This window comes from Cyanistes caeruleus, chromosome 10, assembly GCF_971803275.1.
Source record: "Cyanistes caeruleus chromosome 10, bCyaCae1.hap1.1, whole genome shotgun sequence".
Taxonomy (NCBI): domain Eukaryota; kingdom Metazoa; phylum Chordata; class Aves; order Passeriformes; family Paridae; genus Cyanistes; species Cyanistes caeruleus.
Window position 1 is genome coordinate 388469 of NC_141710.1, and position 16819 is coordinate 405287.

The 16819-nt window shown below is 42.9% G+C and overlaps 1 protein-coding gene across 1 annotated transcript; it reads right to left on the reverse strand.

Moving 5' to 3' along the window:
* Positions 1-1771: 1771 nt before the first annotated feature.
* AMMECR1L (AMMECR1 like) lies at positions 1772-16779 on the reverse strand. The gene is made up of 7 exons (XM_086843306.1): positions 16345-16779; positions 13892-14336; positions 8615-8725; positions 8212-8326; positions 7405-7495; positions 6342-6438; positions 1772-5155 (listed from the first exon to the last, which is right to left on the reverse strand). The coding sequence occupies exons 2-7, from the start codon at positions 14296-14298 to the stop codon at positions 5044-5046; spliced, it is 933 nt and encodes a 310-aa protein (XP_086699432.1). The 5' UTR covers positions 14299-14336; positions 16345-16779; the 3' UTR covers positions 1772-5043.
* Positions 16780-16819: the final 40 nt, after the last annotated feature.

The following is a 16819-nucleotide window of genomic DNA, read 5'->3' on the forward strand; positions in this document are numbered from 1 at the left end:
CAACAGAAGAAACTGTTTCCAGGACAATTATCCTGGTTTATATTTAGCCTGGATTGACCTATTTCAGCCTGCAGTTATATGCACACCCGTCTACCTGGCCTCATCTTCCCTGTGAGCTGCTGAGTGTTCCTGCAGTCACAGAATGCAACGTGCATGGAAGAACCTCTGATGAGAGACAGCACATAGAGATTTTTATGTCTGGTTCAATAGGAAATAAAAAAAATCAGGTAGGAAAAGTATGACACTAAAATACACAAATTAAGCCACTGTATTTCTGCAAACAAAGCAGAGAGAATATACTTGGTAACTCCATGAGACACATGAGAGCAGTGGGTGATAGGGATATGGATAACTTCAGAATTTACAAAGAAATTCAGCTGGAATTCACCTGGAAATCTCATTAGTCACAGTATCTGTCTCACATTGCCTTAGGGATTGACTTTCTAGCCTTCCTAGTACCAGCTTCTGAAAGTAGGTTTTTTACTTTGTGGTTGTACTGAGATAAATGAGCTTCTCAGGCATATTTAAGTCAAAGCTACTCTCCCCCTTGGTTTGACTGGTGGTTATTTTGGGGTTTTATGACTGTTTATTGACATCCAGGGCTGCCCTTCCCAAGACCTACAAGCAGAAAATGTTGTGTCTCTAACTATATAGCTCCCATAGATAAAAAGTTAACAATTATCTGAAAATGTATGGAAAAAAACATGTAAGCCAGAGTTCCAATTCAAAACTATTCTACAATTCAGTTAATTCTGTCTCAAAGAAAACATTAAAATAGTAAGAATCTAGAAAGATGTGTTTTTTACCTCTGAAATAAGGTTTTTAGATCACCAGAAGACTATAGCTCTAAAATATAGACAGTTTGTTCTCAGTTCATTTTAGAACACAAAACCCCAAAAGAACAATTCTGAGTTTCAGAAAGATGTACAGTACTATGTATGTATGTACTTTACACATTTCACCATCATGATAGCATGATATCATTTCACAACTGATAGTGATGCTTTAAGTTTTAGCTTTCATATTTTTCAGATTCTGTGCTGCCTAGGTGTGTAGCTCTGAGCTTCATAGTATGTGTCAGTGAGCTCTCTTCACAGGGTAGGCAGACAAAACAATTCCTTTTCCAGCTTGAGACCATGGACAACCATTACAAGTTTCAGGCCAAAAGCAGAAACAATGGTGGGCTGAAGAGAAAACAAGAAGGACAGAAGTTCATAACCTGAAGCTGTAATTGGACAATTAACTCCAATATGCAAATTGACCAAAATTTATAAAAATGTGAGACCTCATGGCAGGTTGTCCATTTTGTGACCGTTCCTAGATCATTTCTTGGGTGTAGAAATTTCTGGCCAGGCTCTTGTGCTGCCCAAGGAGTGTCCTTTAAGGCCTTTTAGTAAATACCTACTTTAACTGTGTCTAGCCTCTCTTCTAAGTCAGCCTCTCAAGGCATCAATAGAAAGTTACTGTCAAGCAAACATTATTTCAGGATACAAAGATGCTACTATGCCATTATTAATGAAATATATTTAATATTTAGTTTTAATTTTCCTACTATTTTTCCTTGCTTTCTTGTAGTGAGCCTGTTTGATTATTGGTGTATTTCCAGACAGCTCTCCCCCCACTCTGGCAACCTCCCTGGTTTTGAATATGTGGTGTCGTTTGCAGGTTTGCTATTCATACCTATAATATATTGTCTTTCTAGATGAGAACAATTTCATCTTATTCCCCATAAAGGCTGTGAGAACTCATATAAAGAGGACAGTACAAATAATCTTTATCCATTATGATTTATTCTCTACAATACTTCATTAGAGGATAGAGTTCAATTATTTACACTCAGAAATTATTATATAGGTAGGAGGCAACCAAGTGTAATATAAAGAATTGGTCTAACGTCTCTGCACTGTAGGTCAAAAGAGGTCTCCTGCTTTAAGGAAATAAATAAAAAAAAAACCCAACAAAACAACATGTAGTTTCTGGATACAAACAGAAAACAGCACTAATAGTCAGTGAAGACTGCAGAGGTTTGTTAATGTACTATGAAAACAAATTAATCTGTGCAAAGGTTAAAATGAACTCTTAGATTTCCTTACAGATTTTTTTTTTGTTCTGATAAATTGTAGATATGTGATATTTTGACCATACAACATACCCAAACTGAAATGGCTTCAGTTGAGATTGACTATTGAACAACATGAAAAAAAATAATAAAAAAATTAAGAACCTCACAGTGGAAACATTTCAACACTGACAGACTCCAGTGATCAAAGACATTCTCCTGTAGTTACTGTAAAACAAAGACAATTCATCATTGCAGTGAGATTATTTATCAGTTGTGGTTGTCATGAGAATAAGCCCTTCTAGACCAAAAGGCACTTGCTTTTAAGGATGAGTTAATCCAGATCACACCAGGTAACAGTTGCTTTGAATAGTTCTAACCAGCTGTCCCAGCCAAGCAACCATGGGGAAAATCTCAGATCAATTGGGCACTGATTTTGGTTGTCTCCATCTTGAGGCAATTCAAACTACAGTTTGTGCCTAGTTCACCTCTTCCATCCTTATGCATAGCTGCCATGTAATGATCTAGAAACGGGATTATTTCCTGAGACCACCTGTCTTTGTCATACATTTCTCTGAGCTGACTTAGCTATTGACACAGTTTTCAATTGATTTTATAGCTGGACCCTTTATGGGACTAACACTGAGAGGGCCTGTTCCTTAGGCAGCAGACCAGTGTTTCTGATCTGCCAGCTTCTCTTCTCACTGAAACAATACAAGAACACAGTACATATTTAGAGGCATTTATGTTTTGTTTGTTTTTTTAAACAGACTGAGTGGGGAAATAGAAGTGGGAGAGGATAAGACTTTTCCCCAGTCCCAAACCATCTGTCCCACTTCAGGCTCAAACCAACCAAGTTACTCAATCCTAAAATTCTGTTCTTTAAAAAAATGACAACTAACCCTCCCCACCCCACCCTTTAGTCATCCCCTAGTCAAAGAAACTGAAATCAGGAAAACACTATACACTGTTGAAGACACAGAACAGGGCAAACACCTGAAAAAGAAACAGTATAGTTGAAAAGCCTGGCACTGTATGCCTGCATGACCAGTCTCACCGAGCGTGCTCAGGGGTGAAGTTTTAGCACCATTTTTTTGCCTTTTTTTAAACCTTTTAGAAATTAAATTCTAACATAGAACACTTGAACAGTAATGAGCGTAGCCCTATGTAACATACTGTTTGACAGCTGAAAGGTGAGTGGTATGCCTGGAGCTGACCCCATCCTCCCCCATCACTACACGGCACCTGGGGGAGCAATTAGAAACTGGAGTGGCTTTTAACGAGACTCATTTATTCTCAGCAGCAGGAAGTCATGAAACAATCCTTTCATCTTCAATTGCTTTTCAACAACATCACAAGGGAAAAGTGGCAATTTGTAGGAAAGACCCAATATGGAAGGAAAGCTGGGTCAATATTGCACTGTTATCCAGAGGAATCTCCCTCACATCTCTCTCCTCCAGCAGAACTTACATGAACACGAAGCAAAATGGCACAAGCTGTGCCTCGCTTCTTAGGACCAGGAGCAGCATCCTGCAGTTCTCAGCTTCCTATTAGCCCTATTCCCTGCCATACCACAAGCATAATTTCAGGCTTCAAACACCAGCCAATTACTACACACAAGCAGGCTCTAAAGATGTGTGCAGCCAAACAGCCATGACTCTGCTATGCACTTGTATGTTCTCCCCCGACCATTAATGACCCTCCAGAAGCTTGGAAAACCAACCAAACCCACCCCAAATTGTATTCTGAAGTCCAGTTATCTAATTGAAAGAGTGTCATAATTCAGAGTTTATGACATCCCTCAATGATGCTGCAGAATAACAACTTGTAACTTTCTTTCAGAGAAGAGTATTCCTTGTGATCGTCAGCCACAGGAGAAGAAATACAGAATACACATGAGTTTCATGCAGTTTGGGTAATACAGATTTCCCCACTCACTGCCTGGGCAATGACTAAGCTGAGTAAGATAAATCCTACCAGCAAAACTGAACAGCATCATTCCACAGGCCTGGAATAAACTGGAACACTCACAGTCCCTAAGATCAGTAGTCATACCAGCAAAAGTGGCTGTTCTGTCAAAATGAAGGTCCCCAAGACCGTTAGCTTCAATTAAAACAAATTTCAGTCACTGGTCTCACTTGTATGACTACGGTCAGTGCTCTGCACACCCTAGGGGCCTCCTCAGCCCTAATCCTATCTCTTGCAAATATTTGGAAACAAAGTTTGGCTGTAACAGAGACTGTCCAGGCACACTCGAGGATCTTCTCTGAGTGCACAGCACGTGCCATGTTGCTCACAGGCAAAACAGCATTATATTTCACAGCAGGCTTCATCCCCAAGAATCCAACCTACCAAGGATCTGAGCCTTAAAGCCTTCAAGGGTTTATTTAAATAATGGATTAATTTTTCACATGTTTTCTGTCCATGAGGATGGGGTGCTATCCAGGTGTTCAACCCTCCCCAATATCATGATGTCCGCCTGTGATGCATGGGGACTGCAATCAGCTCTCAGTACACAACAGATACCAGAGGTTAAAAAAAAATTAAAAAGAACCTAAAAAATGTTTTGTTGGACTCCGTTGCCCAGGCTGCCAGGGGAATGCTCCTACTTGATCTGGGGGGCTTCCATAACAAACAACTCAAGTTTCCAGAGCATCAGTAACACCCAGGAACAGATCAGTCCGAAGCAGCACTTTCACTCCTAAAGGTCTTCTGCACCTCACGACAGTTCGTAGGCATGGAGCCCCAATCCAACTGAACCCCCGCTCGGAGGGAAGACTGAGATAAGGCTTGGGCCCCTGAAGTCCTGTCACACTCTCATCCTCCCCCCAGGTCAGTGGGAAGGCAGACTTGGCAACGGAAGCTAGCATCATAAAATGGTGCAGTAATAGAAGTAACTGGACCAGGAAGAGGAGGCGTCTGCCCCGATGATGTCATAGCCGTTGGCAGCAACTGGGGAGTGGGACTGGTCATGCAGCCGTGTGTCAGGAGTAATGATTGTAGAGGGGTGGGGCATGAAGGGTGCCGTTCTGGAAACAATGCTGGCGGGAGGCCATGTACTCTGCATAACTGATTGTCACCTTCTCACTGCGGTACCTATGGGAACAGGTGGAAAAATAATGTTAGACCACGCAACAGGGAGGGACTCGACATGAAACATTCACCCCAGACTCCCTTTTAGCTCACAGACAGAGATGACCAAGAAGAACCCACTTCTATGAATAACCTATGTGAGCTTGAATTAGCTCCAATGTCTTGAAAGATGAGTCCTAATCGAGGTGATGATAATTAAAGGGATGCCTGAAGTAACACACAGGAAATAAATGATTGATTTGTATTTTTTTTCTACACAAAATTGACAAAAATGGCACGAAAAGTATGCTGGAACTATTCAACTACAGTGATTAAATAATCAGTATTTCACTGTTGTTTACTTTTATGGTTATCTCCACATTTGAAAAGGTAGTGAAAGAAATGAAGAGGTGGCTAAAGAGAGGTTTACTGTGGCACATAAATGACTTAGTCCATGTTGAACAATTAGAATTCACAAAATGTGAAGTTCCTTTGGAGAGACTGGAATTTTCTGAGTTCTTCTAAAGCATGGTAAACATGCTACAAAGTGGTTCTCAGTTGCACTAAGACCACATTAAGTGATACTTTAATGAAAACTTTCCTCCTGTCATCTCCTGTTAAAGAAAACCCTGCACACTCACCTCATTTCTACCTAGAGGTAAAGAATGACCTGATAAATTAGTATTTCTATACAAAACCAGAGAGTCCCAATTTTTACATAACATAAAGGGGGCAGAAACCAATAGGACAGCTGGGGGTATATAAAAGCAAGTAAATCCTGAAAACCAGACAAATTTGAGTGTTGTTTAGTTTTAAGATAGCTGTCACCTACAAATAGCTACAACATTCACAGACAAGAACACTGAGAAAAGAAAGTTTCTTTTCACTGAAGAGAAACAAAAAAAAAAACCCAAAATACCCAACCTTTTTAACTCTCAAAGGTTCTGCTTCTGATCTTTCACATATATGGTGATATTAAAACCAGTGACACTTCTCTTAGAAAAATGCTAACTTTGATCCTGTATGGACCAAACATATTGTGCTTAATTCCATGTCCATTATATGCCGAACATGTGGCATTTGTGATTTGGTCTTTCACACTGGGTATCCTTTGGAAGAGGCAAAAAGACTTACATCAAGCACAAATATCTTAAATCACCCAGAAAACGCTATCAAGTAAAATTAAGAGACAACAAATACATCTACTTACCTGGTAAGTTTAATTGTTTTCCTAAAATCATTGGTAATGGGAGCCTTAAAGCCACCTTTCCTGAGTAAGGAGTCTATGGTCTGGATCTGATCCCAGTCTATTGAAAAATAGAAGCAAGGCAAATTTTTCAATTTAAAAAATGTTTCAAAAACAAAAGAGATGCATTAAAAGGACTCTAGAAAAACAATCATCTAAACAGGAAACTCTGAGCTTTAGAAATCCTAGTGTTGAATGGGACATATATGGCCTGATGCATGCACACTATCTGCACATGCCTACCCCTTGAAACCCATATTGGAGCTGGTCTATAAAAGAGCAATTCCATTTTCCATTCCATGTCTTCTTATAAAGTGCCTTGCTACTGTTGCAGGAACCCCAAATTTTTTCATCATGTGCCACTTAGCTCCCTTGAAAATAAGATAATACTTAGCTCTTTACATAGACACATCGGATTGATGCTCTAGTGATAGCACAGTCCACTGCTATGTGAGAGATCAGAGTTAAAATTCCTACCTGAATCTTTTGCCCCAGAGCCAGGAGGATGCGACCACTCCACTCTGCTAGGTGGAGGAAAGGAGGAGGCAATATTTTGAGCAGTTACCATGGTGACCACTACTCTATTTGAGTGGGAAGTGTGCTCCAGAGGGGCTGTGTTTCTAGCCCTGCTCTGGAGGATGCTACTTTAGCAAGAATGAGGAGGAAAGTGACTCTCCTGCTGGTGCTGTGCAGTGTGCAGTTATCCTAGTTGGTGGGAGAAACACAGAAGAGGAAAGATGCAATGCTGAATGAGGCTGGAAGATCCATACTTTGAGATCCTCTATTTCTTCAGCCCTAAAACATTCTGGCACTAAAATACAGCTGTGCAAAGATATGGGATGAGAGACAGGCCAGATGAAAACCCAGCAGCAACTGTATCAGGTGTCAGTTGTCAAGATTAAGCCTGGTGGTTCCATGAGGAGGACATGAGGACAGCATTGTATTCCAAGCCCCAAATTAACACATTTAAGTTACCCAATTCTGTGACATGGTGTATTGACATGTTTGGATGCCATCTCAAACCCACCTTGTTCCTTAGCAACCTCAGGTAAATACGTGGCTGTGCGTTTGACACCTTTCTCATTGATGAACTCTATTCTGATCCCATGGATTCCAACCTATAGATGGAAATGAACAGCCAGATAAGAGGTGTTTGCTAACACCGAGTCCATGACTGAGCTGCCAGTCCCATAACACTGTGCATCTCTCTCTCTCTGGACAGTTTGGTGTTTGCTTGGGTAAGGTCATTCCCTTCCCCACTCTCTGCCCTTACCAGGCAGGTCTCACAAGATGCTCTCTTATTCACCCTTCCCACACAAGCCTCACCAGTGTCCCAGCCACTTCTCCTGAGCTAAGTCTTACCAGTTTTCCATCTCTTGTGTCATGCAAGAGAGACAAAATCTCTGCACACAAGAATGATGCCTATAATTCCCAACTATAAAGTCCATATATATATTCTTCTTGAACGAAATACACTTCCATGTATAAGGTCCTAAAAAACATTAATACCTTTGATCTTAACTACTTTTTATTTCCAGTGTCCATTCACACCATCAAAATTACTTCCCAGGTTTTGACACATGTATTTACATCCATTTTCTACTGGGCCAAGTCCATGAACCACTTTCATGTTTCTTTCATTCCCGCCCAGCCAAAAGCATACTTCTAGGCCATCCTCTTCCTTCCTTCTAGTTTTCCAGCCCCATTTCTTCTATTCCCAGTCTCTTCTATTCCCCATACACCCCTGTAATGAAGGAGATACATCACCATGTACTAACCCGAACCCGAATGGAACGAGACAGTGATGCAGAGTTCCAAATGCACCTGTTCTCACCTCCCAGTCCAGGTAGTCACTGGCATCCTCAAAGTTAGTGAGGAGGGAGACAGAGCAGAAGAGTTTGGGCAGCTCCTCGCGGGTCAGGGGGGGAAATCGGCTGTCCTTAAGTGCACTAAAGGGAAGAGAAGATATATCACCCAAAACAAGCACCAAAATAAAGTGTCAGATGCTCAATTATTCTCCTTTTGATTATGCCTGCATGAAACATGTTTCTCTGCTACTGCAAAGAAAGTGATTTGCATCTCTCCCTAATCTAATGAACTGTAATACCAGTGGCAAGCTTCCTGATGCTGTCTAATGCCTACTGCAGGCTGAGAGAAATTACGTGCTGCAGATGTCAGAACTGTTAGTATGTAAGACAGATTTGACAGCAGCTATTTCTTTCATTTTTGACAGTTACCTGGTTAATGTGTATTCCCTGAGTCCTGAGTGAAGATTCATGGCTGAGAAGGTCCCGATGCAGCCACGCAGCCGCTTGTCTCGCCCCGTCTTCCACGTCACAAAGAGTGGACTGAAAAGGAAAAAAAAAAAAACCAAAAAAGAAAGAAACCCTCGAACCTCTACAGATATTTGGTTACTAAGGGGAGACAACCAGGGTATGAAAGAGCCCCATACCTTTGCTTTCTCTCCCTCCAGTAAACCCCAGCAGGCAGGTTTGCTCACCTGCTATCTAGCAAGAACAAAACTTCATCTCTACACCCCCCACATGCAAGCCCCAACACTTCCCTCCACCTTTTCTGCACACTTCCTTCTCTCCAGCAGTACTCTGGAAGTCCTCCATGAACACCTTCCTGGCCAGACTCTGCTGTCTTCTAATGAGTGAAATGGTTACTTGATCCCACTGATTACCTGTCAGCATTGGTCTTACTTTGTAGCATCCACTAGTTTCCAGCATAGGTCATATAAAAATTAATATAGACGATGCAAGTTAGTTCTTTATACTACCATTTCTATAAATCAGATTTACAATAAAAGCTTTTATTTTTTTCTTTTTAAGGAATGAAAAGAAATACAGAATACTTTTTCTAACTGTTGTTTCCATGAGGATCTGACTTCTGGGTCCATCCCTAAGGCTCAAGCAGTTTATGTCCACATCTTTTGCTTACCTTAAATTTGATTTGTATTTACACATATTTTTTTCCTGTTGAATACATACCTAAAGCACTTACGTTCCTACACAAACATCACCTGGATTTCCACTTTCCTGTCTACCATCATGAATTACAGGCATAACAGAAGATTCTCACACTCAGCAGACTCATTTCACACTGTTAAACTACAACTCATGACTTGGCCTTAAAGAATAACAAGTTCAGAATAATAGAGCTCTATGAAGAGATAAACAGGTAAAGATGACCGTGAAATTAAATGCAAAAAAAACCCCACTTCTGCAGAAGTGAGTGAAATTGCAAATTCTCTCTATAGAGAGAAACATTAAAAGGACAGTGGTGGTTGCAGCTCTACAAGAATGTCCGAACATCTGCAAAATTCTGTAAGGCAACTGATAATGCTGACCTAATTATAAAAACAGGATCAGTGATTCTGCGACTTGTTCAGAGTACAAAGTACTGAATGCAAGGTATCAGTCTGTGGATTTCTATTGAACTTTAAGTAATATGACAGAATATGGTTTTCTGAGATTAAGAAAACATTAACAGGAGTTTTGAACCATCAAGACTGATTTGACAACATAGGTCAGACACTTTCGTCAAACCCTTGAAGCTCTTGCAAGCAATGTACCTCTGCAGCAAACCTTACAGAAATACTAAGATGTTCTGTTCAGACAACAAAAACAGCACAGAGTGTGGATGATTTCTCAAGCACAGCAAGAGAACTTCTTATGTCTAAGTAGTGAGAACATAATTTAAACTGTAGCAATAAATCAATGCCTGGTGATGTTCCTCAGAGCAACAACAGAATTAAACCCATCACAGCATAAATGCATTATTCAGGATCTAGTTACCAGCTGTGACCAATGGCAAAAGTACTGCCCAAAAGAGCAATTAGTCCTTGAGTGATAATTGTGAAGGACTTCGCCCACAGAGGAAGTGGAAACATCCTTCCACACCCAACAACAACCTTCTGGTTGGCTTGATCAAGACAGGGGATTTACTGTCCTAGTTTTCCAGTAACACTTCAAAGCATTTTCAGGATATAATTTCTCTACATTTTCATCTGTCTATGTATCTATCATATGTTGAAAGAAAAAACAGAAAATACATTAGAAAATGTATTAAAAAAATTACTAAACTTACACAGGAGATCTCTGAGAAACACTACTGTCATAAGTTCAGTGGAAATTTACCTTAATCTAATAAAAATTTTGAAAGCACAGCTCAGTCCATGTGACACTCACCCCAAAGAAAAGGCAAGAGAGAACATAAAAACCATAGACTATGAATCTAAGTAAATTTCCCTTCAATTCAAATTGCAGGTTCACATTTTCAATTTACCTCTTTCCCCTTCCAAAGGGAAATAAATCCCACAACACATCTTTCCACTGAGCTACAACACAGCTTTATACATCCCTAATAGAAGAGATATTATTAGTGGGGAGAGGATAATTGCATTCAGAACACTGAATATTTTAAAATACACCTTAAAGCACATTTAAAACCATTTTTCATTGTGGTCAGGAGAACCGAGGCATAAAGAGATATGATTCTCTACACATAGATAAAATTTCACTATTTTGAGTGCAGAGAAGATGATGCTTCTGTCTCTGATGAATAAATGCACTCAGCAAATTGCAGGTGCAGCTGACAAAAAGCCCATTGTTCCAGAGCCCCTCCTTGAAAAGTGTTATTTCCCAGATGTACTGAGAAAAGTCACAACAATCTTTTGTCCATGTTCACCCAAGAGCATTTACTGGTACTTTGCAGCCATATCCTCAGCAGATTATGTCAACTGTTTCTTCCCCAGCCACAACATCCCACTTTATATGTGTTTGATGAGGGTTTTTAGGCTGAGAAGGGAATTTCAGCAACTAAAAATTAGCTTCGTCAATTGCAACTACAAACGGAATTTTGAAGTAGAAAAATACAGTTTGTTTGAAGCAGGGTTTAGCTTGTACCAAAAGGGGAAAAAACCTGTTACAAAACAGGTCTTATGATGCAAATATTATTTATCTTGCATGGCAACTAGAAACATTTATGGTATAGTTTTAGCACCAGTTTGTAATACCTACCATGAAAAAATCAGACTGAAGTACAAAAGTGGAAAAAGTAACCAATTAACTACTTGCATAGGTTCTAAATTGTAATTACTTGCAGTAACTGGAACAGTAAAGCGGATATTTCCTTCCTTTGCCAAGTTAATTCAGACAGAACTACAAGTCCTGCAATGCCACCATCTCTCTATTGATCTGTCATCATCCCTGCTAACACTGGAGTAAGGGAACTTCATAGGTATCTACCAGCTCCGTAATTCCCATCAGGAGTGTTGTCCATGTGCATGTACCCTCAGGCTGGTGACTGAAATTCATGGTGGTTTTCAATCCACAGCCCTGTAACTTGCATGTTGTTACACTGTTTATGCCAAATCCTGACCTTCACACCTGCTTTTATCTTTAAAGTTCAGCACCAGTTTAAAAACCAGTTTAAGAACAGGCTATGCCTCTTGCTATTCAATCAACAGTCTCTTCCTGTCTGTCCAGAGAGACTTCTGGTATAAACCTTTGTTTTGTCCAAAGATCACTGACATTAATCATGTCACAAAAGGCCACAATGCACATTATTTCTGTATTTTCACTCTGCTTACTCTTGTATTTGATTACATTTGGTTTTAAGTTCATTACAAGACTGTCTCAAGTGGGGCAGTACTTCCTGCTCCTGTGTGCTGCTCTCCAAGAGAACAAGCCCCATGCTTTTCCCTGGGGTACATCCAACTACTTCCTAGGAGCAACAGCATAAATGCTGAAACAGAAGAAAACCCAGGTAAGCATTTGCTGACAGGGGAAGAGAAAGGAAGGGCTGGTTATGCTTTGTTGGTATGCTGATCTAAAACACTTGTAATTATGAGCACAGAAATAACCAGTTAACAATTTTTAAGTTTTCAAATCTGGGCATAAAATTCAACCAGCTGCTATTCTCCAAAGGACATCCTTTTTGAAACTAGTCAACAGAAAAAGCAACAAAATCCAGCCAGAAATCTCCTCTGACACCAAAAGAATGCAGCTCTATAAAACCATCTCTCTTACTGGCTTAACAGAACAGCAGCAAATAACCCTTTGCACTCCTAGTGACAAAATAATAAGCAGACTGACATCAAATGTTCTAAAGGGAGCCCACTTAGCACAGGAATGAATACCAGAAATGTTTCAGCCTGCACAGTCCTGGAACTATTTGATATCATAGTCCAGAGCATTTCTCTATTCATTTGTATTTACAGTATTAACCAGCTTACTCTGCGGCAGCATTCAGAACATGTATCCATAATCCAGCTGGAATAATAACTGCATGGAAGCACAACCTTCATCCACCCTGACAGCAGAAAGGTGGGCAGACACTGAATACACAGAAAGAAAGTCCTTGACCTGTTTAAGCCATTATTCCTTACATCAATTTAAAATTCATTAGCTTAAATTAAAGATGTCAGCAACTTTTTATTTTATCTATTGTTCTGGAGGAGGCCCCGGAGGAGTGTCAGAAGGTCCATCTGTCATTGCTCTTTCCCATAAAATTCTTCTAACAAACATTTTAACAACATTAACATTTCCACATCTACGCAGTCAACCTTCAGATAAACATTAGCTAAATCTCACCAAAGCAAAACAGCTTCATAAATCCTTCTCCTCACTTCTGCTCATAGACAACTCCTTTCCTGCTAACCTTGGTATCGCCCTTGAAAGTTAACTCTCCTAGCAGTGCTGGGTTCATGGCTGGACTCAAAGCTATCTCCAACCTAAATGATTCTATGGTATTTCCCCACATTGCCCAGCTAGCGCTATCTCCCTACCACATCTTCTGTAACTGGTAATTTTTAGATTCCCCTCCCTGCTAAAACCATTCACTTGGACAGCTGAAAACCATTTTGGAAGTTTGGATTCGGATTGTCCAATCCTCACCAGCCTGGCATTTGTTTCAGGATAAACTGGAAACTTGTTCCAAGTTCAACTGCTTACTTTATTCCCTTTCCATTCACTTTGTAGAAGGAAGTCTCTTCCCTTCTCCAAGTCAGTGTCTCACATTAGAAGCTGGAGCTTCTTCAAATTAATGATGTTATTTAACTGGTTTTTTAGTACAATTTTGTAGGTGGCACTGCTCAGTTAATTTTTTGCAGAGGAATCTACTTACAAAGAAGGGGGCAAACTTTACCAGAACATTATCATGAAGTGGGTTTGCACTCCTCCATGAAGAACACAGTGCCTCATGGAACACACCAGACTGTGAGCTGAACAAGCACCACACCTCTTCACACTTGGCCTAGGTCTCTTTCTGAAGAGCTAATTTTCTCTCTCCAAGCTCACTCACCTCCATCAACAAACAACACTTTAATCTTTTGTGCAATTACAGTGCATCCTGTTGTTGTCAGAAGACAGATAAGGAGCAGAATACCCCCCTTCCTCCCTGCACACCACTCTTCCCACTCCCCAGAGGAAACCCTTCACCCTCCCCCAACCAAACCACAACTCTGGAAGCCGTTTCCCAGCTTTGCCCCCACAGAAGGGTATACTCACTAGGGGTCATTGGTAAATCGAGGAAGCCGTGGCTGAGGGAACCCATAGAGATGACAGTAGAGTACATCAAAGCAGTAGCAGCACATCTCTGCTGTCACCACCAGGTTCTTGGTGCTGTTGGCAGTTCCATTGGGCCGAGTAAGTGGGCTCAGAGCTCCTGAAGTGGGATTCATTCGAGTAATTGGGGAATTTCCTGGGCCCAAAGTCAAGTCAGATACATTCTCCCTTCCATTATTCCCATCTGTATGCTGGTGGTTCTGAAGAGGACCTGAACTGGAGCTTGGTACAGTTGTGGTCTGATTCCCATGACTGTGCGTTCCACTCCCAGACAATTTGGGCTTCTTCACCCCACAACAGCCAGCTGCCAGCTTGGGCTCAAGTGGAGGAACACAGCGTCTTTTTCCCATCCTGCTTCAAAACTCGCTGCCTGGAGCACTGCAGAACCCTGGCAGAGGGGTGGGGAGGGGGGAGAAGTATTACACAAAGAGTTATAGGTGAAAAACCAACAGCTGCTTCCTTGCTTCTGCTACAAACAGAGGAAGGAAACCCTCCAAACCACATGACCAGATACAGCTCTAAAGCCAGTTCAGCAGAATGGATGTTCTTACACATAAATTAGAATAGTATGGACACAAGAGGCATGCAATCACACTTTCCAAGATATTGAGCACTTTAATAGGTGGCTCATCACATAAAACCGGAACCCGACTTCCCATAAAAAGAACAGAACTGTGGGAAAATAGAAGAAAAAAAGACTTGCGACTACAGATACACCCTATCCACTACTTTTCCTGCTCACCCATTCCTCCTCAGTCAATGCCTGCCCTAGTAGGCAAAAAAGTGCATTTCACTTCCCCATTCCTGAGTGCTGAATGACAGCAGTCCAAAATGGCACCTTTGGGGTTGGACTCCCAGAGGTGTTGCCCTCGATTTAGCACCGGCAGGATCAAAGAGGAGCTAAAAGCACGAAACCACCATTTTCTAAACTACAGACTATTTTCCAGACCACAAACTGGAATCTGCATTTACTTTCTGGGACTGGGTGAATGAATACAGCTCCCAAATAAACATGCAGGGGGTACAGACAAGATGTGCACGACAGGAAGAGCTGAAGCCAGCATGGGCTGAACAGATGAAAGTGATAATAGCAGGAAACAAGCATGGTAGAAAAAATCCAACAACCCAGGAAAGTGTTTTGCCTGCAAAGACGAGAATATTAGCTCATGCACAACAAGAAGGGGCAGAACAAACACAGGGAAGAAAGGCTGTGCAGGACAGAGATGAACAAGCACGATAGGCAAGGATTACAGGTCAGTGGCAGGAACTTAAACACCAACATCACCATGAGATCTGAATACACCAGGGGAGAGAAAACCACTGTCAAATGGGACTCAAAGCACAGGCACATGAGTCACAGAGACCACCACGGGAGACTGAAACCACACTCAGCTCTCAGGAGTACCAGGGAACTACCGTGACCACCAGAGCAGCCCTCCAACCCTCCCAAGCTGAGAGCACAAACCCAGTACTGGGGGTGAGGGATGATTCGCACTGAAATTCAGGTTATGACAACTCCCTCCTTTCACTGCACGTGCAAAGACAGTAAACTTTATTTGTGAAGTTTCATCGGTCACAGCAGGAGTCACAGGACTCTCAACTGAACCAGTACTGGTGTAAGGGGTGCTGAGAGGTGCGCCTTGCATGCCCGCAGTGCTTGCTCTGCTTAGGAATCCTCTCCTCGAGGTTTTAGAAAGACCAAAAGGAAAAATTTACAAGACCTAAGGAAAATGATAATTTTTCCTTTGATCTCTATTTTGCAATAATAATAAAATCTAAAAAAAAAGAAAAAAAAAGAAAAAAAAAAAAAAAAAAGAAACCAAACAGGCAAGAGAAAAGCGTAACTTTGACAAAGGGACCATGGAAATTCTTCAGTGCCTATTAAAAGTAACCCGCTCTGGCTCTATGGAGCCTTCCCCAGATACCACTGACGGCTCAGCCGCATTGGGGAGGATAAATCATTATTTATTTATTTATTTGGAAGCACAACACTTGATTCAAGATCGGAGACGTGGCAGGGGGGAGCTTCCCCCTCTTCTGCAGCAGGGGCCTAACAAAGGCGGCCGCTCGGCTCCAGCCCCGCTTCCCGAGAGCTCCCCGCGGGCGGCCAGAGGGCACACCGGGGCACCGCGGCGGCGGGACGAGCCCCGGGTTCCTGCTCACAAACTTTGCGGGGTGTTGGCGGGGGTTCCCGCAGCCCCGCCAGGTCCAGCCCGGGGAGACCCCGGGGACTCCCGGTGCCCCCGGCCCGAGCCCCCCCGAGCAGCACCGGGGCCGCCAGGGGGCGCCGCGGAGCGGGACCCCCCTGCGGCCTCCCCCAGCCCGGGGCGGGCGAGCGGACAACGAGGCCCCCGCCACCCCTGCCTCCCTCACAGCCCCGGGGGAGGGTCACCCACCTCCTGCACCCGTCCCGGCTTCTCCTCCGCCTCAGCCCCGCCGCCGCCGCTGCTGCCCCGCAGCCTTCTGCCGCCTCATGGGGCCATGGGCCTGGGCGAGGCTCCCCGGAGAAGCGGGCCCGGCGGGCGGGGGAGCGGGCAGGGCCCGCCGTAGCCGGGGCTTCCCGGGGCGGCCGGAGGACCGGAGCGAGGCCGCGGGCAGGTCCGCCGCTATCCCGGCAGCCTCCTCCTCCTCCTCCTCCTCCCGGCCGTGAGGTAATGAGGGACGGACACTCATAGTCCGCCAGCCTCCCGGCGGCGCCAACACAACCAAGGCCCCAGGGCGGGCGCTCTGCCCCACGCGGAAACCATAGAGACGCGCGCTTCCGCGCCCTCCCCGTCACGTGAGCACCGCACGTGCGGGAACAAACAGTTCCGGGGACGGGGACATCACTCGGCAGCAGCTCCGCACTGCCATTGGTCAGCGGAAGCGATG

Coding starts and splice junctions, on each gene's coding strand:
- AMMECR1L (XM_086843306.1), bottom strand. CDS start 14,298: ATGGGAAAAAGACGCTGTGTTCCTCCACTTGAGCCCAAGCTGGCAGCT. Junction 8,327..8,614: donor AGGGAATACACATTAACCAG/GTAACTGTCAAA, acceptor TCTTCCCTTTAG/TGCACTTAAGGACAGCCGAT. Junction 6,439..7,404: donor TGAGGTTGCTAAGGAACAAG/GTGGGTTTGAGA, acceptor ATTTTTCAATAG/ACTGGGATCAGATCCAGACC.